The sequence below is a fragment of the Scomber japonicus genome, chromosome 22 (assembly GCF_027409825.1).
Source record: "Scomber japonicus isolate fScoJap1 chromosome 22, fScoJap1.pri, whole genome shotgun sequence".
Taxonomy (NCBI): Eukaryota; Metazoa; Chordata; class Actinopteri; order Scombriformes; family Scombridae; genus Scomber; species Scomber japonicus.
The window spans coordinates 14376605-14399080 of NC_070599.1; the positions used below are offsets into that span (position 1 = coordinate 14376605).

Consider the following 22476-nt stretch of genomic DNA (forward strand, 5'->3'; position numbering starts at 1 on the left):
TTATTATTTGTTTATTTCATTTGTTTATTTAATAAAACATGTTAAAATCACACAATAATATATATAGAGTGAAATATAACAACATAGAAATGACAGAAACCATTTTTTTTAGATGAATAACAAAATAATAACCACTAAATGTTTGAAAGGGTGTAAAATGAAGAAAGGAACTTTTCTAGTTCAACCCATTTTTTTAAAAATGCTTTAACCATAAAATAAAGTAAAACAACACAAGAGAATAAAGAAACAGTGACAAAAACAAACAAACAAAAAAGATTATGATTACTTGCTCGGTGACAGAAAACTACAGGTTGCCATGACGTTACTGTCGCAAAGTTCCGAGTGTCGTGAAGAACTGGCCGCCCACTGAAGATGGCGGCGGAGCTGCATCCGCGGAGCGGAAAGCTGATCGGCCTGTCCAACTCCAACCGAACCGCCCGGCGCAACCAGCCAGTCCAGGAGTTCAACCATGGCCTGGTGCTTAGCAAGGAGCCGCTGAGGGACCGGGATGTCTTCACCGTCCGTATCGACAAGAAGGTAAACAGCAGCGGGCCCGGGGTGAGAGCAGCGGGACCGGAGGGACGGGCCGGGGGTCTCCTCTCTGCCCGCAGTCAGGGAGCTGCTCTCTGCCTCTCAGGGCGGCTCTCACGACTTGACAGTCACCATAGTGTTTCCAGAGAGACCTGCACAGACACACGGTCATATATTTATCAGAGAGACGGGTAAATAACGGGGGCTGCTCCGGTGTTTAACGACCAGTGACGGCAACCCGCCCGTGTTGCCTTGGTACCGCCGGTTAGCCTCTGCTAGCTAGCTGGGTTAGCTTCTCTGGTGCTGCAGCCGTTTGTGTTTTTATGCACGGTTACAGAAGATGTTACACTGAGTTTATACATACGGGCTGTTTTGTGTAGTTTTAAAGGAGTGTGTGACGCTTTGTGGCCGTCTGTCAGGGCTGGTTAATAATACTGCAGTGCACTCAGCAGACTGGGCTATCAAACATCACACTGACACACATTAAACACTCAAAAGCTCTGTGCAAGCATTTAAAGCCACACAGTGCTTTCTTTCATGAGTGTCATTCACGATATCTGTCTTTGCGATAAAGACTGATCCATTTAACCATCCACATAAATCTTAGATCCAACCCTAAATTATATTACACTGCCCTGCTATTGTAATACATGAGGGTGAATATGAAGAATAACTCAGTTATTACTGGTTTACACTATGCTAATATGAAGTCACTCATTGCAGGGATAAAAGATTAACCTTTAGTGATCCCCGGAGGGAAATCCAGGGGAAGAAACACAGGAGGAGTGTAGGTAAGAGTACAGAAACTGAGCCAAGATAGTGAAAATAAGAATATAAATGAAAGTATACATAAAATATACATCTGTGCTGCCCTGGATTTCTGCTCAAATTAACATATGTACAGTCTGTTAATGCATAGTCTCAGTCTACAAGTGTATATAAATGTACATATACAAATATGAGTGAATGAGTCCATGCGGGATTCAGCAATTAAAAGTCACAGTGCAGGTCTTAAAGGTCTCATATGGGGGGTCAAAGCCTCTGTTGTGGAGCCTGATGGCTACCAGAACACAAAGGACTGGTCAGAGCGCTTCTTGGTGTGCTGAGGAAGGATGAGTCTGTGGCTTGAATGTGCTCCTCGTCTTCGTTAGGTCATCATAGAGGGGTTGGGAGGGGTTGTCCAGGGTAGACCAGCTCCAGTTTCCTCCTCATCCTCCCCTCTGCAACCACCTTCAGATCATCCAGCTAGCCTTCCTCACCAGTTTTTATATACTGTTTTTTTGCATCACTTTTTTTTTTTTTTTTACTTTTTTCAAACTATACAATCTCTTAATACTACTACTTCTGTTATTAGACTGTTGCTGTCCTTCAGGATCTTGTAGCTTTAAATCTTAAAATGTTGGAGGTTTGAGAATTTGTTATTTTCATGTAAATTTCTCCCTTTTGTTTTTCTGTGTCAGTTTGTGGTCATGTGACACTTGCCTCTAAGTATCATATCAATATCGTGCACGGTGTTTGCTCAGTGGCTGTTATCAGCGTTTGGAGAGCTTGTCTGTTGTAATGGCCTCTGCAGTCTGCCGCCCGACCGGGTTCGTCAACATGGCAGCTCTGGAGCCTGTGCCAACGCCAACTGGGCCACACACACACACACACACATACACACACATACACACACACCCTCTAAATGACAGTGTGTCCAGGCCAAGACGCAGAGCCAGGTTATTCAGATAATCTGCTGTGTGTGCCAGTAAAGCTTAAAACAACATGTGCTTTAAATGCACCTTCTGTATGTAAATGATTATCTGTCTCTTACGGCACTCTCAGCCAGATAAGGGCTCTTCATAAACAGACTCCACGCTCCGTCGTGACATGCATCGCCTGTCTGAAAATCAATACTTTTCCATCACAGAGCACCCAGATTGGCATGACTGCCCATCCTGTCTATACTAGCATCCTATAAGCTACCGAGTGGAAGTGGATAATGGGAGCGAGAGAACAAACTGATTTATTGGAAACCAGTTTAACTAGAGAAAGACACTGTCAGAGGTTTAGGGTTTGTTATTTAAAAGTTAGCTTGACTTAAAGGTCTGAAGAGAACATGCATCATTTTCATTATCAATTATAATCTGAATTTGTTGTTTGGTCTAGAAAATGGTTTAAAATATCGAAAATGTTTGTTTGTCTTAGTCCCAACCAACAGTCCACAACTCAAAGATATTCAGTTCATTCACAAAAGCCTGAAGAAACCAGAAAATATTGACATTTAAGCACTTGGAACCAGATCTTTTTTTTCACTACAAAATGACTTGAAAAGATTACTCAACCATCAAAATCTGCCTAATTGATCACACAACTATAATCACTGCAGTTCTATTCGTCACATATTGTCTACATTAGTCAGAACAATGATTTAACTTTAAGCTGGAGATGCACTGCAGGCTACATTTGGATAATATTAGTCACACAGCCTTGAACCAAAACATCAATTTTGTTACATTATTAGTTTTGATTGTTTCATTTTTTCAATATTTCTCAATAATAATCAAACACTGCAGTCAAATTATCAACATAAATAAACTAAAGTAAATACTAGGGCTGGGTAATATATATTGATATTGTGATATTTTATAGATATCATCTTTGATTTTGACTATCATAATATCGTGATATGGAATAAGTGTTGTTCTTTTTCCTCACTTAGGCTTAATTAGAGTCAAAATGTAATTTTCTGCCTTTATCCACTTTGTCATTATATCCAAATTACTGATGATTATTTATCAAAAATCTCATTGCATGAATATATTGTCAAAATATCGATATCGATGTGTTTGATCAAAAATATTGTGATATTTGATTCTGCCCTTATCGCCCAGCCCTAGTAAAAAACATTATGATTGACATGTGTAGCTCATTAATATCTGTATTAGTAGATATCTGTATGAGCCTTTTTACACTAATATCTTATTTAAATGAACTGAATATATGAGTATTTATAGTTAATTATGTAGCAGTTCTGTCAAAGGCACGCACTTAAATTGTTTTAAAATATTCATTTGAACTCTTGTTTTTTCTTTATGTTGTATGTGGGGTTTTTTAGCACTTTGAGATTCCCTGCGAATGAAAAGTGCAGCTCAAACTTAGTGTGTTTTTTTCCTTCTGTTTTTTAAAATATTTATGTTTTGCTTATTATTGGAGAGTTTGTTGCTCCGTCCTCTCCTGGCGAGTCAGACAAACAAAGCTCAGTTTCCCTTTTTAATAAGATAGCAGACACCAGCTGGGGCAGACAGGAAGATACCAACTAGGATTGAACCGGTGAATTTATGATAACATGATACTAAACCCCCCCCCCAAGTCTTTGTGTGTTATGATTTGTGCACTTTAGACCCTCCTTTTTTTAATAGTTTAAACAACATGTAGTTCATTTTTCGTTGCTTTTAAAAGATGTCCAGTTGTGTGATTGTATCCTGCAGTTTTTTGGTCTTCTGAAGAGAGAGAGAGAGCGAGTGAGACACCCACAAGCGGCTGTTACATAAGAGAAGGAGCGAGGGAGAGAAGGAGATGTCTGTCTCTTCCACGCAGCGACCCGGTCAGGCTGAGTTACTACTAAATCTGTTAACCCAGATACTCCGGCTGCCGTAGCACACTGCCTTACATAGCACCTGCCTCAGAGCTGAGGAGGACACCAGAGTAGCAGAGAGGAGAGAGGAGGAGAGGAGGCTAACGGGACAATTTGTTTTAAAATAATAATTATTAGGATCTGAGAGGATTTTCTTTCCCTGTCAGCACGGAGAGGAGCTGCAGACAAAAACAACACATCCCAGGAGTTGGTAGGGCTTGAATGTTATGCTCAAGGTCACTTCATCTGTGTGGACGTGTGCCAACTTGAGCTGAAGTCCCATGGAGAGCGGTAGAAAAAAGAAAAAGGGAGAGAGATGGAAGATTGAGCTCAAAAGCTTTGGGATAGCTTTTTAGCCACGTCACTTTTCTCCTCCACCTCCTCCTCGAGGGATGAACTGCATTGCTTTCTGCTGGATGGCGTTCTCCGGGGGCGGCAAGCGGAGCGCGGCGAGCCGGGAGATCATTCCCCAGCATGGGGACGACGACTACTGCTGGGGTGCAAGGCCCGCGTCGGCGACCGTCCGCACGGCTGAAGCGTCCCTGAGAAAGATGACGAGTAGTCCTCCCCAGCTGCGGCGACTCTGCTCTGTGGCTGACGCTGCAGTTTGTCATCCACACGGGGAGGTGAAACTCGGATGAGAGAGAGAGAGAGAAAACAATGTACCGCCAGGGATCAATAAAGTATCACATTAGTGTGAGCGTGTGTTGAGTTTAGTGTTTCTGGGAGGAAATGGAGAAGTCGGGGCTGCTCGTTATGTGATCTGCCTCCAATGTCATGAAAAAGTTGGAGGTTTTGCAGCAGGACAGTTGTGTGACGGAGGCTTTAATCATCACAGCTGGGTGACACACAGGCAGCTAAAAGACAAAAATGGGATAATATCCTGCTGATGTCATGGCAACCTGATCAAAATATATAATATAAAGTGTAGCAATAATATGTAATATATAATCATTTGCATTTGTTCTTAAATTAATCTGTTATCCTGTACCTGACCTAAATATGGAACAGGATTTGCACACAACTACTTTTTCTTTATGTGTTTCTTTGTTTCTGTTCTTCTTCATGATATTAACTTCATAATCTTCTTTCATGCTGCTCGAGACGCAGCTACTGTCAACTCTTTCTTTATTTCTTTCCTGCTCCTGTGTGTGTTCACTCTGTCCTGCTTTTATTGTCAAAGACGTGCTCCCTGAGCTGCGTTCTTCACTGACAGAAAGACTAAAAATAACATGATGGATCACACAACAAGGCACAGCTTTGTTTTCCATCGAAATCTACGGGCCGGTTTTAGCACAGCGCTTCGTCTAGAGAACAGAAGCGCCCACGTCACAGTTTTTAGATGCTCTCACACAGACTCTTTTTGATCAGAGGAACAGCTGCTAACAACTGTTTGTTACTATTCCTCTCTTGGGAGTTGTTGTTAGAGTCTCTGAATTTTAAGTGGTCCTAAAAAAAACTCTTTTAATTGACAAATGCAGGACATAAATTCAGATTCTGATAACTTGTGAAATCCATGATGTGTCATTTCAGACTCAGTGCTGAATTTTTACTCAAAGTATACATGCTTAAACTATTGATTATGTATATTTCACATGACTTTATCCCCTGTTTCCTCTCAGGTGAACTCGTGGAGCGGCTCCATCGAGATTGGCGTGACGGCACTGGACCCCGCAGCGCTGGACTTCCCCAGCAGTGCCACAGGCCTCAAGGGCGGCTCCTGGATTGTGTCGGGCTGCTCGGTGCTACGTGACGGTCGCTCGGTCCTGGAGGAGTACGGCCGCGACCTCGACCAGCTAGCCGAGGGCGACCGCGTAGGCATTCAGCGCAGCTCCCGCGGGGAGCTCCACCTCTGGGTTAACGGCCAGGACTGCGGCGCAGCCGCCAGCGGCCTTCCACCCAAGCTCTGGGCGGTGGTGGACCTGTATGGCAAGTGCACTCAGGTGACGGTGGTGAGCTGCGAGCCGCCACCGGCCTCCGCAGAGAAAGAGACAATAGAGCAGGATGAGGAGGTAGATGAAGAGGAAGAGGAGGAAGAGGAAGAGGAAGAAGAGGTGGTGGTGTGTGGGGTTCGGGAGGACGCAGGGATCACGGCACTGATGAATGTGGCAGCAATGAATGGAATGATGAATGGAGATGAAGGTAGGGAACATTTTTATAAGTTCTGTGTTTCTGTCTATATTTTTGGTTTCGGAAGCTGTTTTCATCTGTTTTCACTCGTCTCTCCATCAGTGCCTGAGCTCAGCTGCAGTCACAGCAGACCAGACAAGTTCCCCAACAACCTGGAGCCTGACGCGGGTAAGAGAATCCACCTCAGCCTGTAAGATGATGGACTTTGTGCAACATGACCAGTATTGATAAACCTTCTCCTCTTCCTGTCTCTCCTCAGTTCTAACGGAGCACCAGCTCTTTGACGTGTTCAACAACGCAATAGTATCTTTTTACCGCTCAGAGGACGAGGGCGGAGGGGAGGATGGTGGAGGTGGAGGAGGTACAGGAGGAGGAGGAGGAAGTGCAGGAAATGACTCCTCTTCTAGAAATGACAGAGGGAGCAGCAGCAGTGGAGGAGGCACAATCAGCACCGACAGCGGGACAGGGACGACAGGAGGAGGAGGTGGAGGAGGAGCTAGTAGCGGTGGTGGAGAAAGCGGGAATACTAACAACAGTCCCGCTGGTAACGGAGGCGGGGGGCTTAGCGTGGTGACAGGGGGCATGACCACCAACGACGCGCTGCTGTTCCATGAGAAGTGCGGCACGCTGATCAAACTGAGCAACAATAACAAGACGGCGGAGCGGAGGAGACCGCTGGACGAGTTCAACAACGGCGTGGTGATGACCAACCGGCCACTCCGACACAACGAGATGTTCGAGGTGATTAAAAATACACAAATCAAGCCTGGGACGTTTGCTCGCATGTAAATAATGTGACAGCTGACGACATGTGATGACTAATCTGTAGGTCTGTCAAGATAACTACTTTTGTTGGAGGCTATATTGTCTCAGAAATAATCGCGATAAACGATATTATTGTCATTTGAAGATCATTTTATGCCACTGATATAATGATAATATAATACCACAGTAATACAAAGAGAGGGCAGGGGGTGGGATTGGAGAGAGGGCACTATGCCTCTGTAAAAACACAGACTGCCGTTATAGGTCAGCACTGAATTATTTACCTTTAATTCCATATTCCATAGTCTCCACTCAGGACGTGCATAGTGAGAAATAGAGGCAACTACTCACTTAGCCAATGTGACATGAATAGCCTCTTAGCTGCTAATGTGAAGTGTGGCAATATTGAGGTAAAAGAAAAAGATCAAGGTCAAGTCTGTGTATCATACGATAAATCCATATATAGACACGATGATGTTGATAATTATGTTATTGTACGATAAGTCGATAACGTAATTATTGTGACAGGCCTACTCATCTGCACTGTCGTTGATGGTTCAGCCTACTCGACAGAAGTAAATATGACAACATTTCCAACTAACTATGATACCTTCATTTCAATAACAACATATCTTTAATGGATCCCTGGCACTGCCAAAAGATTTTTTTATGTTGTGCATGCAAATTCTCACATTTTTAGCTTTTTTTCCCAATGATAAATTACTTACTGAATAATAAGTTTATATAATTGTTGTCGAATCCTTTTCTGTGAACCATCTAATTGATTAATCAACTTTTAAATAAATGAGAAAAATGATTAGTAATGTCCACATGGCCAAGTAGGTAAAGGCTTTGAGAGTTAAAATGTTTTATGAAATCAAATACAGTACCAGTCAAAAGTTTGGATACACTTTCTCATTAAAGCAAATGAGAAGGCGTGTCTAAACTTTTGACTTGTACTGTATGTCTGTATTAACTGTATTACAGCATGTAAAAGATGATATTTAAGCTTTAGGATCATAATAAAATACCAAAAAATAACTAGATAGTATTATATTGCTATCTTGTTGCCCAGCTGTTATATCCAACAAAGCTTCAAATGTGCACACTTATTTACAAGAATTGAATTGAAGGTAAAAAAATAGAAAAACATGATTTAAATTAGCTTCTTCTGTGTTTTTAGATCCGTATTGATAAGCTGGTGGACAAGTGGTCAGGCTCCATAGAGATCGGTGTGACCACACATAACCCCAACAACCTGGACTATCCTGCAACTATGACTAATCTGCGCTCAGGTAACACACACACACACACACACACACATACATATATGCTTAAAAACTGTATTAAACAAAAGAAAATGTGCTCATAGTGAAATTAATATGTTTTGTTTTATTAGGTACAATCATGATGAGTGGCTGTGGGATATTAACCAATGGGAAAGGAACCCGAAGGGAATACTGCGAATTTAGCCTTGATGAACTCCAGGTCCATGACTACACTCATAAACATGAATCATTCTGTCACCTACTGTGCCCGTAAATGTGTCATCATGTTCTCCATCATCTACAATCATCCTTTTTTTTTTTTTTTAATAGGAAGGAGATCACATAGGGTTGATGCGCAAAGCCAGCGGAGCTCTGCATTTCTACATCAATGGCATCGACCAAGGTGAGACACATCGAAGGCCGACATCAGTGGGAGGATGTAGTAACTGCTAGTAACCTCCTTTGCTCTTAATATCATAATTCTTTGCACATATTTGTTTTTATACTATTTCATACATATCATCAATACTTTGAAACACATAAAAGGACACAGGAAGTCTGGTAATTAAGACTATAGAGGATGTGTGATTCAAGTATTTCTGTTTCCAGCTGTTAACCTCTTTGTGTCTTCTCCAGGTGTTGCAGCAGCCCAGACCCCTGCCGTTGTCTACGGTGTGGTCGACCTCTATGGTATGGCCGTCAAAGTCACTATAGTCCACAACCACAACCACAGTGACCGCCTCAGACGCAACAACGCCATCATGAGGGCTCTGTCGCCTGACGTTGGTCGGCCCAGGCCGTCTCTCTCCCTCACCCCAGACTCAGAGGGGCCTGATAGACTGCTCTTCCACCACAATTGTGGCCAGAAGGCCGCCATAATCAGTGACGGCAGGACGGCGCTGCGGCCACAGTGAGTCCAGATGCTCTGTGCTGGGTGACATTGTGCTAGTCTTTGCCCTGAATTCATTAAATGTGCTCCTTCTGCTGGTACTCAGCCAGGGGCAAAAGTATTGGACTGTTTGACCTGATGTTGACACTGGATGAAAAGTCAGGGGATCACCAAAGTAATTATATTCAACTTAAGTTTTATTAAATATAAAATAAAAACAAAAGGTATGTAATTTGAAAACAGTTACCCTCTGGCATAGCTAATAAACACTATTTGTTGCAATGAAAATTAATACTCAGCTTTAAAAAATAACAGTGATGAAAAGGCTTTACACCGATCTGATCGGCTATATCGGATCGGCTGATATTTTGCATTTCATGCAATTTGTGAGATCGGCTGTAATGTCTTAATTCGCCGATCCTATCAATGACGTCATGTTGAAACTTTTTGCAGATGGCTTGTGTTTTATCTGTCTCATTTACTCCGAAGAAGTTCCACACCACCGACATGTTTGTTTGAATCCGACATTTAGTTTTGAATCTTGAATCATTAGCTGTCGGTGTTGTGGGCAGACAGATAAAACACAAGCTATTTGCAATCTGTGCAACACTAAAGTGCGTCGTGGGGAAGCATCTGCAAAATGTTTCAACACCACAAATGTACCTGGATAGGGAACATGAGGAGGAGCATGCCGAGTTTAAGAAACAGAGCGTGGACAAAGAAGACGTGATCGGATCGGTGATTGGTTTATTTAAACTCACTGATCGGTGATCGGCCCCAAAAATCCTGATCGTGTAAAGCCTAGTGATGAGGCAGCATTTTATTCACACCACACTGATGTACTCAACGTTGCTCCCACAGTGCGACCGATGACTTCAACCACGGTGTGGTCCTGAGCAGCAGGCCACTGCGCTCCAACGAGGTTTTCCAGGTTCGTATTGACAAGATGGTGGACAAATGGGCAGGTTCCATCGAAATCGGTGTCACGACGCACAACCCCGCCTACCTACAGCTGCCCTCCACCATGACTAACTTGCGCTCAGGTAAAAAAAAAGAACTTCATAAACTTCAATAAAACTTCAACTATAATTGTGGTGAAAAAAATGATGGTAAATGTAGGTACAGTCAGACCTACTAAGCTTTACTTCAGTTGTGATATCCCTCACAACCAAGAAAAAGAAAAGTAATGTTTTCTGTGTTATGTTTGACAGGGACGTGGATGATGACGGGGAACGGTGTGATGCACAATGGAACAACGATACTGGATGAGTACGGACACAACTTGGACCGACTCAAAGTGAGTGAAATGAGTTTTTATTGCTCTGTTATAGCTTTGTGGCTTCTACCCATCATACTCTTACCTTCGATGGTCTCTTTCCGTCCTGCAGGCAGGTGACACAGTGGGAGTAGTGCGGAAAGAAGATGGCAGTCTCCACTTCTTTGTAAACGGTGTGGCTCAGGGCCCAGCGGCCTGGAACGTCCCCCCCAGCGTCTACGCCGTGGTCGACCTCTATGGTCAGGCTGCTCAGGCCACCATCATGGATGACATGGGTGAGAGAGAGAGGCAAAATAAAGGTTCTATTTTTAGTTTTTACTTTAGAGTAAAAGATGTGACACTAAGTATTTCCCCTCTTCTGCCTCTCCTCCACTTAGTTGACCTCCCCCCTCTCCCAGAGGACAGCTCAGAGGGCCCCACAGCCATGTCTCCCGGCAGCCCCTGCTCCATAGCCGGCATCAGCACGACCACCGACCTGCGTTTTCACCAGCTTCACGGCACCAATGCTGTCATTACCAACGGGGGGCGCACCGCTCTGCGTCAGAACTGTCGAAGCGAGTTCAACGACGCTATTGTCATTTCCAACAGGTGAATTAAATGAGATGGAGACAGTATATCTGTTGGGGCACACTTGTCATGAGTTGTGTTGCTAGTAAAGCTTGTTGACGATAGACAGCACACTGAAAGCAACACATTTAACAACGTGTAGAATGTCATCCATCAAAGTCAAGATCAGTGTTCAGGTTTTGAAATGACTTTGATCAACAACGGAAACCTGAAGATGACAGCGAGTCCAGATTCAGTTTTCTGATTTAATCTGATCTCATTTGTGGGACAACTTAACAAAAATCCAGCAGAATGCAAAGTGTTTCAAGATTTTAGTCATCCAAAGTGACTTGAGACATGTTTAGAGTGAGTAATGAGGATACAAATAGGACATATTTTTATTTTTATCAGTATTGTGGTCATCAGATACAGGAAGGTCATGCTTAGTTAGACATGGATATTGAACTGTAACCTCCTTGTTGCAGGTGCCTTCGAGATGGAGAGCTGTTTGAAATCATTATTCAGAAGATGGTGGACCGCTGGTCGGGTTCAATAGAAGCAGGTGAGACGTCTCTATTGTGTCCACTTGGAATAAAAACATTATCCAGATGATGAGGTTTTGTTAACACGCTTTGTTACCCAACATTTATCTATTTGTATTGTATGTGTTATCACTACTGATGTACTCATCCCCTCTCTTTGTGTTCAGGAGTGACGGCCATCAGGCCAGAGGAGCTCGAGTTTCCCAACACGATGACTGATATTGACTACGATACTTGGATGCTCAGGTAGTGAACTATTTGAAGACAAAGCTGTTTGTATAGTTTTATTTTTTAAATCTCCCACCTAGCTCTCACTTCTGTGACTTACACGTGATGTTACTTTGATGTTAGAGTCTACAACTATTTCAATATTTGATCGTTTAATCACCTCTTTCCTAATCTGGAACCAATTAAGGGAGGTATTAAAAACTCTAAATCTGTTACAGACAAAATCTTTAAGTGTAGATAATTGTTTTGTCCCTGTATCTGTTAATTGATTTTGGAGGGGCAGGATCAAAGATTGCACCTTTTTTGAGAAGAGTTCAAATCTTTTTTTTTTAATAGTCTTTTTTTTTTTCTCAGTGGGACAGCCATCATGCAGGATGGCAACACAATGCGCAATAACTACGGCTGTGACCTGGACTCTCTGACCACGGGCTCACGAATTGGCATGATGCGCTCAGCTAGTGGCGACCTCCACTATTACATCAATGGCGTGGATCAAGGTGTCGCCTGTTCCGGTCTGCCACCAGGTATTGTAAAGTAACTTCTAGTCAGAAGGTTTGACTGTAACCACACAGCTGTTGAAATACGACTATTTTGAGTTAATTTGTCTTTTGTGTCTCTGTCAGAAGTGTTTGCTGTGATAGATCTGTATGGTCAGTGCGTTCAGGTGTCCATCACCAGCTCCTCAGGCCCGCTGGACAACAGCCTGTGTACCAGCAATATCACAGAGAAGAGCTTCCCCATCCACTCACCAGGTACACATCATGGTCCATACACAGGTCAGCTCTAGAAAGCGCAGAAAACCTTACAGTCAAATCATTTTCACATCCAGAAGTTTAAAGATTGCATGAAAAGTCTTTAAAATAACTTAAAGGTAGAGTCTGTAATTCTGGAGAAAGACTGTTCAAGATATTTTTTGTCAAATTCATTGAAAATTTCCTCCCGTCCTGACAGCTGTCTATTCTGTGTGCGCTGTAAAATAATCAGGTGTTCATACACAGCGCCAGCTCTATAAATGTACATGTAAACACAGAGGCTCAGAGTGAGACACACAACACTACTCCAGCCAATCAGCAGCAGGGAGCATTCATGCTCGAGCACAGGGCTGGTGAAGGAGAGAAGGAGAGAGGCCAATTCACACTGATAGTTTTTATTAATTTTATCAATCCACACTAAATCAGAGACAATCTCACTAAGACCGCCCGTGATTTTTATGCTCCGAGTCTGTTTCTTTCACACTAATCGAAGCATAATTATAACAGGCAGTCGTTTAAATGACACAAATATCACACTGTTAATGTGTTATGAACGTATTAACCGCATTAATGAATCAGTATATACAAACACTGTTGATCTCTTCCTGTGGAGCTGATAAAATGTGACATAAAATTATATTGTAATATATTATTGTTTCCTCAAACTTATTTATTCCTTTTTCCATTTCTTGCTATACACTTCTGCTTTGTTATGCAAATGAGGGGACTGTCATTCAAAGTGTGTCATGGGCTCAACTTTTTTCCTATCAGCTGAACAACATCTGAGTACATAGATTGACTATGAGAGCGTCTGAATGACTCAGAATGAGTAAATTAATACGATCATTTATACAAAGTAGTTTATCGTTAATGTCTTTAGTCATTTTTTATTTTGGCAGTTACAGTCCTCCATACAGCTGACACATCACTCTGAATTCTGCTGTGTTTCTTGTTTGGTCGTTGTCTTGGAAATGTTTTGACAGCAATTGGCCATGAATTTGCGAGACAGAGCTTCATAAGGAACATGAAGGGAGGAGTGTATTTTTTTGGGTGTTTAGTTGAAATATCAACATTCTTACTCCAGAATGACTGAGCCTACCTTTTAATGTAGTTTCTGACATAGAAAATGTATACAAGTTGATCAGTATAAATGTGTCTTAAAGGTAAAGAGGAGAAGAAAGCAAGTAAAAAACATAGAATGTCACAAATAGAATGCCTTTAAATTCTCCTCTCTATATGTCTTCTTTTTCTTCATGTGTGCAGTAGCAGGGGTTGCCCATCGACTCCACAGTAAACATGGTAAGAACGTGGTGCTGCTGGGTGAGGGCTGCCAGGCTGTCAGAGTTGGAGGTTATGCTCACGGCATCATGTTCAGTGCTAAAGAGCTGAAAGTGGACGAGATGTTTGAGGTGAGAGATGACTGTTTTTTTGGCTCAATAAACTCTTTAACTCTTTTTTTTTTTGTTTATGCTTCTACCCACTAGTATTTTCTTGTTTCTCTCCACTGATTATTTTTCCTCCATGTGCCTCCCTGCAGGTGAGGATTGATGAAGTGGATGAGCAGTGGTGCGGTTCGCTGCATATCGGTCTAACCACACTTGCACCTCCTGAGCTGCCGTCCTGCCCACTGTCAGGCCTCTCCCCCTCCCTCCCGCAGCTTCGCACCAAGGTCACCTGGCTGCTCTGCGGCTCTGAGGTCCGTCGCAACGGTGTGCTGCAGCGCCAGAACTACGGCTGCTCACTGGACCGGCTGACGGTGAGCTGCTGCATTCCCTGCTCTCAGAGCTGCAGACCGAGCTTTGAAAGAGACAAAAAAAAAACACATCACCCGAATTCCGGCAGCTTTTCATGGATACTTAATTAAAGATGTTATAGAGTGGTTTAAACACAGGTGTGAGTCTCTGTAGATGAATACACACACTTCTATTTTGTACGAGTCTATACTTTGTATTTTTAAGGAAAACCCTGCATAGTAAACATTTTAATGTCAGTATCTGTGAACTCAATCTTCCTTTTTGCCAAAATGAAATAGATTACACATTTAAATGAACAACTTTAAATGTCATTAATTTTATGCGATACACATGAAAGATTCTCAATCAACTGAACAACGCCACTTCTTTTATATAGTTTATTGTAGTTGATTACACAGCATACAAGTATAATTATAGGCAGAAAATGATATAGCAGAAAATCAATACACAGAGTTGTAGTACTCACCTTTTTTACAGTCTGAGTATTAAATAAGTGTTGTGTTCTCCTTTTAAGGCAGAAATGTTTTTGAATTTTAAATAATGTGACAAATCGTCAACATGGATATTTGCTCTTTCTAATCTCTGAACACCACACAAATGTTAAGACTGTGCTTATTTATTAGGTTGGGAACCGTGTAGGTGTGAAGAGGCTCAGCGACGACACCATGCATATTTTCATTGATGGAGAAGATATGGGACCTGCTGCTACTGCAGTCGCTAAGGTACACACTCCTACCTGTCTGACTGTCTCACACACACACACACACACACACATAATACACAAAAACATACCTTCATACTTATAATTAACACCTCTCTCTCTCTCGCTCCTCCTTACAGAATGTGTATGCAGTTTTGGACCTGTACGGGCGGATAACAGCGGTGTCCATCGTCAGCTCCTCCCTGATGGAGGACATGGAGAGCGTCAAGGCGCCCTCTCTCTCCTCAGACAGCTGCAGCGAAGGAGAGGAGGACAGCACTCCTGTCAGAGAGGTAGGAGCAAAGGATGTTTTAAAAAGCCTTTCTCTCTTAAATCTAAAGAATCTTTTAATCAACAGGGAGTTTTTTTTCTTTGAATTTTTCCGAGAAACTCTTCACATTCATGTCGCCTCTTGCTGCTTCCAGGTGGAGAGCGAGCCGTGTGCGCTGGTGCCAACCGTTATGGCATTCCTGGAAAACCACGGCAAGAACATCCAGCTGTCCAACCAGAACCTGACAGCAGCCAGAGTGTCGAGCTACAACCAGGGTCTGCTGGTCACCGCCCTGCCGCTCGCTCGCCAGCAGCTGTTCCAGGTAATTCACTGCATGGTTTGGTACTACAGCTGGCTACGTTAGCTGCATTTTGACTGCATTTTTTAAAATTAAAATAATAATAAAGTATGTAGAAGTTTGTTTTCTTTTCATCTTCTTAATGTAAATTAACTTTTAACCAAGAAAATAAAACAACTTTAGGATATTTTAACAACCTGTCTTTGGTCACCAGTTTCAGATCGACCGTCTGAACCCGTCTTGGACGTCGTCACTCTCGTTAGGGGTGATCGGTCATTCCCCCGACCGCCTCAACTTCCCCTCCACAGCGTGCTGTCTGAAACGCTCCGCCTGGCTGCTGCAGAGGGACTCCGTCTTCCACAACTCCTTAAAGGTATGTAACTCTTTTTTTGTTCTCCTTTCAATCATTTTTAGTTGTTCCACCTAAATCCACTTCTTGGCTCTTTTTTTTAATTCCTGTTCAATCAACTGTTTTCTTTCTCCTTTCCTTTCCTCCTCAGATATGTGAGAACTATGGTCCTAACCTGGACACTTGTCCCGAGGGGACGGTATTGGGTCTGCTGGTGGACGCCAACAGTTGTCTCCATCTCTACGTCAACGGAATGGACCAGGGGGTGGCGGCGCAGGACATCCCTTCACCCTGTTACCCCTTCATTGACCTCTACGGCCAGTGTGAACAGGTCAGCACACACACTCCAACACAAGATTATTGTCGAAGCAGCATTTTCATATCAACACGCAAAATTTAAGAATACAGATGTTAAACTCTTATTATTCTTTGTAATTCAATTCTTAATTAGTACTGTGGAGGTACTATTGCTTGTTTTGTTTCAACTGAAATTTTTTACCTTAAAATAATCATTAAATAGAAATGACCTTTAAGCCTAAACTAATTAAACCAAATCTAAAACCCAGGATGATACACTAATAAATGTTGTGTCATCATGGCAGGTTACTATAGTAACCAATAATGTACCAGCTGTGGGTGGAGAGAGTGGTGAGACCCGCTGTCAGGGCGACATGGAAAAGGCAGACATGGTTGATGGTAAGAAGCTGACTGTTTATCTTTGTGTTTATTTTCATCTTTTTATTTATAGTCTGTGCTAGTTTTTTAAAAATTTGGTCTGACGTCGTTGCTCTTTTAACTTGCAGGAATCAAAGAGAGTGTGTGCTGGACGCCGCCTCCAGAGGTCAACCCCAACAAGACCTGCGAGTACCAGGCACTGTGCTCACGTTTCAAGGACCTGCTCACGTTACCTGGTGAGTTAGACTCCAGCCTGTCAGACACTATATCTCGCTCTGATTTAAAAATCATGCAGCAAACACTGATCTCCGTCGTTGTCCCTCAGATGGTTACTTCAATGAAGACGCGAAGTACAACCTGTGTTACTGCGAGTCCTGCCACAAACTGCGGGGTGACGAGGCTTATTACAAGAGAGGAGAGCCGCCTCGTGACTACGCCCTGCCCTTCGGATGGTGCCGCTTCGCCCTCAGGTGAGAGGAGGACATAATTTCTCCATCTCTTTTTTTTTAATCTGTGATCAACATCCGAACAGCCTACGTTCATTTACACGCGTTTATGTGTGCATGTCTGTGCAGGATCAAGTCCCACTGTGAGGTTTCTAATGCACTGAAGAAGTGGCACATTGCGTACCACGGCACTAGTGTAGGAGCCCTGCGACGTGCCCTGGATCACAGCCAGCTGCTGCCTGGTAGGAAGATTACCCATTCCTTTTTATAAACATGTTCACTGTGTCTCTCTGGAAACATGAGACGGCTGATGATGTAACAGCAAAACTGTGCAGACTGTCAACCGCTGAGGTGCAGGGATGTTTTTAATTTTGTCTCTCAGAAACCTTCGACATCCTGAAGCTGTTTTGAAACCTAAAATTTGACGTAGTTTAAGACAGATCTGAGCAATATTTCTATCCTAATTAAAACAAACAAAAAAACAGAAGTTATGCTTTAAACTAGCAGGAGGCTACAGTGTGAGACTCTTGAACACACTGAAGCTCATTCTGCTGTAAGATAAGAGCATCTGTTAAATACATGAAACTGTAATTATCTTTACAATTTGTCTTTGCAGGGACGTCGTCTATCTTCTCCGTGTCTCCGGTGAAGGCAGAGGGGCCTAACGGTTACAGTGAGCCAGAGGAGAACAGCGCCCCCGGCAGGGAGGTTCCCAGAGTGCGGCTCTCCCCCACCATGCGCTACTCCGGCTTGGAGATCTTTGCCCCCAAAGTGCAGTAAGTCCAGCTGACTCACAAAGTCACTGAGGCATGAGGAACATTTGCATATGAAAGGGATTAATTAGGGTGTAAAAAGTTGTGAAAAAGAGGCGGCTGATGGAAACTAATTTTTTTTTTAAAAACACACCTTGACCCTGGAGGTCAAGGGCTCATTTATTAAACACACAGGTTCCTTCTGAGCTGAGAAGCTGCAATGAAAATCAACAATGTGTTAGAGTTTCTGCTTCTGTTTTCTTGTCATTTTGATCAATCCAAAATCTAAGATGAGATCTAGTCTCAAATCACAACATTGATAAAATATTGATATATTTCCCAGCCCTATTACTAAGTAATGCCTCACCTACCTGTGGAGAAAAGACAATAAAAGCAGTTTTGAATGCTGGACAAGAAGTTATGTAAACAAATACAAAAAAAAAAAAATGTTAATTGAAAAGACACCTGACAGAAATAATTAATAACAATTTGGATCATTTAAATTTTAAGATGTTTTTCACCATTTTTTGCCATTTAATAGACAAATAATTGGTCATTTAAAAAAAAAAAGACTAATTATTAAAATAAGTTATTTTTAATATCGCTGCCAAAAATTTTCCAAATCATATTAGTAGTTTATAGATGGATGCCTCATAATTGACAGCACTTACTGATAAGTCTCCCGGTCTTCATGCAGATTTCAGGACCCCCGCTCTCACCGATGCCACCAGGCCCAGGTGGGATTCCAGGTGTGCGTGCGTCCAGGCTCCTACAAAGTGGGACCGCAGACGCTTGGCAACAGTGAGCCCCTCGACCCGCGCTTCAGCAACTCAGAGATCGAGTGGATCACGAAGGAGCAGGGCGGCACGCTCCTCTACGGACTGCTCATCCGGGTCGAGTGAAAGGAGCGACAAAAGAGGCATTCGGGTGGAAGCGAGGAGGGTCCCGGGTACGCGCACCCTGTGGCACTCCTCGTACTTTTACTAAACTGACAACCAAATCCAACCCCTGCCTTGAGCAAGAGACTCCTCTGGAATCCAGCTGTTCCTACTGTGGATTGTTGACAATTCAGCATTTCAGATTTTCTTTATTTTGTTGGTTTTGGTTGTGTGCTCTTGGACTCTTTTAATGGGCGGGGGCTACGGCGGTTTCAAAGAAGAACAGACACTGCCTGCACTTTATGTTTCGGACACTCGTGGGCGATTTTTAAACTAACTTCTCATCGACACGACACGTTTGTTCATTTGCTGCAATTCAATTTTTTGCCACCCTTTTTTTTTTTCTTTTTTTTTTTCCTTCTTCCCAACATCTCATTTTCTTCCACACTCACAAACCGCTTTTTTTTTTCTGAATCTTTTGGCACTTGTTTTAACACTAAGCACCTCAGCTTTTTATTTTGGGAGGAGCTGTCCCCTGCCAATCTGCACGTTAATGAACTGTCATTTAAAAAAGACTGAACTGTGGGGTCAAAAAAAAAAGAAAAAAAAAAGAGAAATCGGGTGACAATGTTTTCACGAAAATACAAAAGACAGAAAAGACACTTGAATCTTCAAATGAATCCAAGAGTGTCTTGTGATTGTGACTTCTTTAAAGGGGGAGGGGGGAGGGGGACATTTTAAAACTGGAGGAAGAGAAATGTTTACACGTGTACCATTGTATGTTGCTGTCCTCTCAGCGTCTCCACGTTATCAGTCTGGCTTCTTTATCAGTCCTGTTTGTGGTGTCTGTTTCGGCCCGGCTCATTTCTGACTCCTCTTATCAACGAGAAACATTCACAGAAAGTTTAAAAGTGTCGTGAGAAAATGGGACTTACAACAAAACCTCCTGCACCTTTTTGGAAAGCTAAAAATTAAGATACTGAAAGACAAACGATGATCCAGCCGACAGCTTGTGTGCGTTACAACCGAAACGAGATATTTAAAAATATGTATAGTTACTTCTAGACTCGGCGCGTTGTGATACACCAACTGTTGCTGGTTCGAGCACAAAGATTTAGAAGAGTACTTTGACATTTTTGGGGATAAGCTTGTTCGCTTTTTTTTTTGCTGGGAGATAATAAGATTAACACAGCTCTTTGGTAACCTAAATATGAAGTTGCAGCCAAGACATAAGCTAGTCCGGCACATAACCTCAGAAAAACGATGAATCGTCGTTTTCACACACTTAACGTAACTCTCCGCCAGTAAAAGGATTAAGCGTATATCTCCAAAATGTCTGACGTTTTACTTTGAAGTGTTTTACATGGACTGAAGCCAAAAGTTTCAAGTGGTTTTCCACATCACTCCCGCTGTCTCGCTTTCCCCCCACATCGTTTACACTTGCACACACCTCCGCTCTCCGATCCATCCATTTGTCACGTCTGACTGTGTTTACCTGGCAGGGCCTCCAGAGCCAACACTGAGGAGTCATCTGCGTCACCACGCTGGTGTTTACATGTGAATGTTATTAATTAGGGCTCTGCAGTTTTCTAATTTAAACATTATTGATTTTCATTTGTCAAAAAAAAAAAAAAGAAGTTTATACAAGGGTTTTATTTCATCCAAAAACATCCACCATAATGATTGATTGTATGTGAACAGCTTTCCAAAGTTTTATTTTTTATTTTTTTTGGTGATCGTTCTCAATCCTGTTGCCAATTTGATAAACCTGCTAAAAATCATGAAACCCCAACATTTTTTTTTTCAAGGCACAGTTTTGATGAGTCAAACTCAAGATTACAATTTTTAAAAAGAAAAAAAAAAAAAAAGCTCAGTCACCTTCTACGAGCAGCTGTGATCTGACTGAAGAAAGATCTGCGGGGTTTGGCAAAGGAAAAACTTCCAATCAAAAATGTGAAAAATATTATTATATGGGTTATTTACGGCCCAGTGCTGCTTTGTACAATTTAATTTGTATTGTTTTCTCTTTTTTTTTTTGTTTTCTGTATGTTGCATTGTACAGGCTGTTACATAACAAATCATATCTTCCTGATTTATAAAAAATAAAAATAAACTGAGAGACAGTATGCACAGAAGGATGGTTAAACTGTGTTTTTTGGGTTTGGGTTTGGGGGTTTGGGGGTGGGGATGGGGGGGCAAACAACAATAAAATGCCATGAAGAAAAGACAAAACCTAGTGGTACTTCTGGTTCCTTTTTTTTGTCAAATTTTATTTAGAATAGGAAAAAAAAGTCCGGTCACTGACATGTTATTGCAGTGTTGCATACTTACTCAATCACACCTTTTTCAAAATGCTGTAGACTTATTACTCATTAAGGCCAATAGTGGGTATTTTCATAGCTTTTACAGAAATAGCGGCTGCTTCTGGGGCAGCTCTGTCCTGCCATTTTAAGATCAAACAACAAACATGAAGTAACTTCAAAAATGCAGTGACTCAACTCAGCCAAGATTTCCATAACTAAAAAATAGACAAATGACTGGGTATGCTGTCCCACAAACAAATAACGATGCCATAATTGTAGTGAAGTACAGTAAGGTAGCACTGACATACATCTGCTGTATGATCCTGTTGGGTTGCATAGTCGGTTTTTTGTTCACTAATCAGCTGTAAAGACTCATTTCTGCACCAGCTTGAAATTTTAAATTGGACCCTGAGTTTTTTTTTTTTTTATTGACTTTCTATTTTTGTTCTAATGTCCACTGACTTAATAGCTGTTTACTCTGGTCCTGAGCTATTCGTGGCCCTTTAGCTTCATTTTGAAAAATAGTTTGACATTTTGGGAAATATTCCTTTTTGTAATTTCTTGCTTAGAGATAGATGAGAAGACAGGTATCATTAATAATGGCCTCAGCACAACAACAGATGCCATCAGTCTGTTAGAAACATGAGTTGTTGCCAGGCGCCCTACTCTTCCTCTGAGTGGCTAGCTAAGTATATCGGAAATGTTTGTTTTGCTCCGAACAAGTATTGTACATTATGCACAGAAAAAATGTTCAATCTCAAAATTGCCTTGAAGATACAACTTACATATACTTTTTATGTGTGTAAATTTTGACATTCCTTTGAGTAAGGAACACTATGTAACTGAACGCCGGAGTAAATAAAGAGTGCTGAGGTCACAGCAGGGACTAGCTAGCCTGGTTGTCTAAAGTGGGAAAAATAACCACAGAATTATCTTGATAATTTAAACCATACACAAACAAATGTCAGAACAACAGTTTGGTGTTATTTAGTTGGAGTTATTAACTATTAGAGTTATTAACTATTAATGGTACTATTTCTCCACTAACAACAGTTTATCCATCGGCCCAATGTTTTCTACATAGCATCTCCTCTGGTTGCCTAGCAACACACAGCGCCAAGCTAGAATGGAGTACATCGGGTTTGTGCTGTAAAACTTTAAATTGTATTTTTTATGTTTCCTCTACTTCCTTTCTTTTGTATAAATATGGTACAGCATGTTCATTAGTCATTTAGAAAGTCTTTGAGAGATAACCAGGCTAGCCTTTTCCCCTGCATTATGCTAAGTCAATTTTCTCATCTAAATCTGTTAAGAAATATCTATATTTCCCAAAATGTACTGTGTTTTTTAAGATACAAGACAGGCGTGAGGAAGCTTTGACTAAACTGATCGAAATCTGGGCCAAGAGTACGGTTTAGCAAACAGGACTTGTGTCATTTTAAGTCTCAGAACTGGAAAAACAAAAGGGGGAGACAAAGGTTTTTACTACTAAAAAAACATGTGAAAC

At 41.9% G+C, this 22476-nt stretch overlaps 1 protein-coding gene across 1 annotated transcript; it reads left to right on the forward strand.

Moving 5' to 3' along the window:
- The first annotated feature begins 360 nt into the window (after positions 1-360).
- On the forward strand, positions 361-20808 carry neurl4 (neuralized E3 ubiquitin protein ligase 4). Its single transcript, XM_053343900.1, has 29 exons — positions 361-537; positions 5770-6289; positions 6380-6445; positions 6537-7018; positions 8226-8337; positions 8442-8530; positions 8641-8713; positions 8947-9220; positions 10061-10242; positions 10411-10496; positions 10588-10750; positions 10853-11063; positions 11507-11583; positions 11731-11809; positions 12146-12315; positions 12415-12543; positions 13807-13952; positions 14081-14299; positions 14921-15019; positions 15138-15290; positions 15423-15590; positions 15781-15939; positions 16067-16246; positions 16518-16611; positions 16719-16826; positions 16916-17060; positions 17166-17278; positions 17653-17812; positions 18486-20808. The coding sequence occupies exons 1-29, from the start codon at positions 373-375 to the stop codon at positions 18688-18690; spliced, it is 4827 nt and encodes a 1608-aa protein (XP_053199875.1). The 5' UTR covers positions 361-372; the 3' UTR covers positions 18691-20808.
- Positions 20809-22476: the final 1668 nt, after the last annotated feature.

Bases quoted from the DNA above. Each gene is read 5' to 3' on its own strand.
- neurl4 (XM_053343900.1), top strand. From the start codon at position 373: ATGGCGGCGGAGCTGCATCCGCGGAGCGGAAAGCTGATCGGCCTGTCC. The intron at 8,531-8,640 runs GTCCATGACTAC...TTTTTTTAATAG, and splicing joins TTAGCCTTGATGAACTCCAG to GAAGGAGATCACATAGGGTT. The intron at 14,300-14,920 runs GTGAGCTGCTGC...CTTATTTATTAG, and splicing joins GCTCACTGGACCGGCTGACG to GTTGGGAACCGTGTAGGTGT.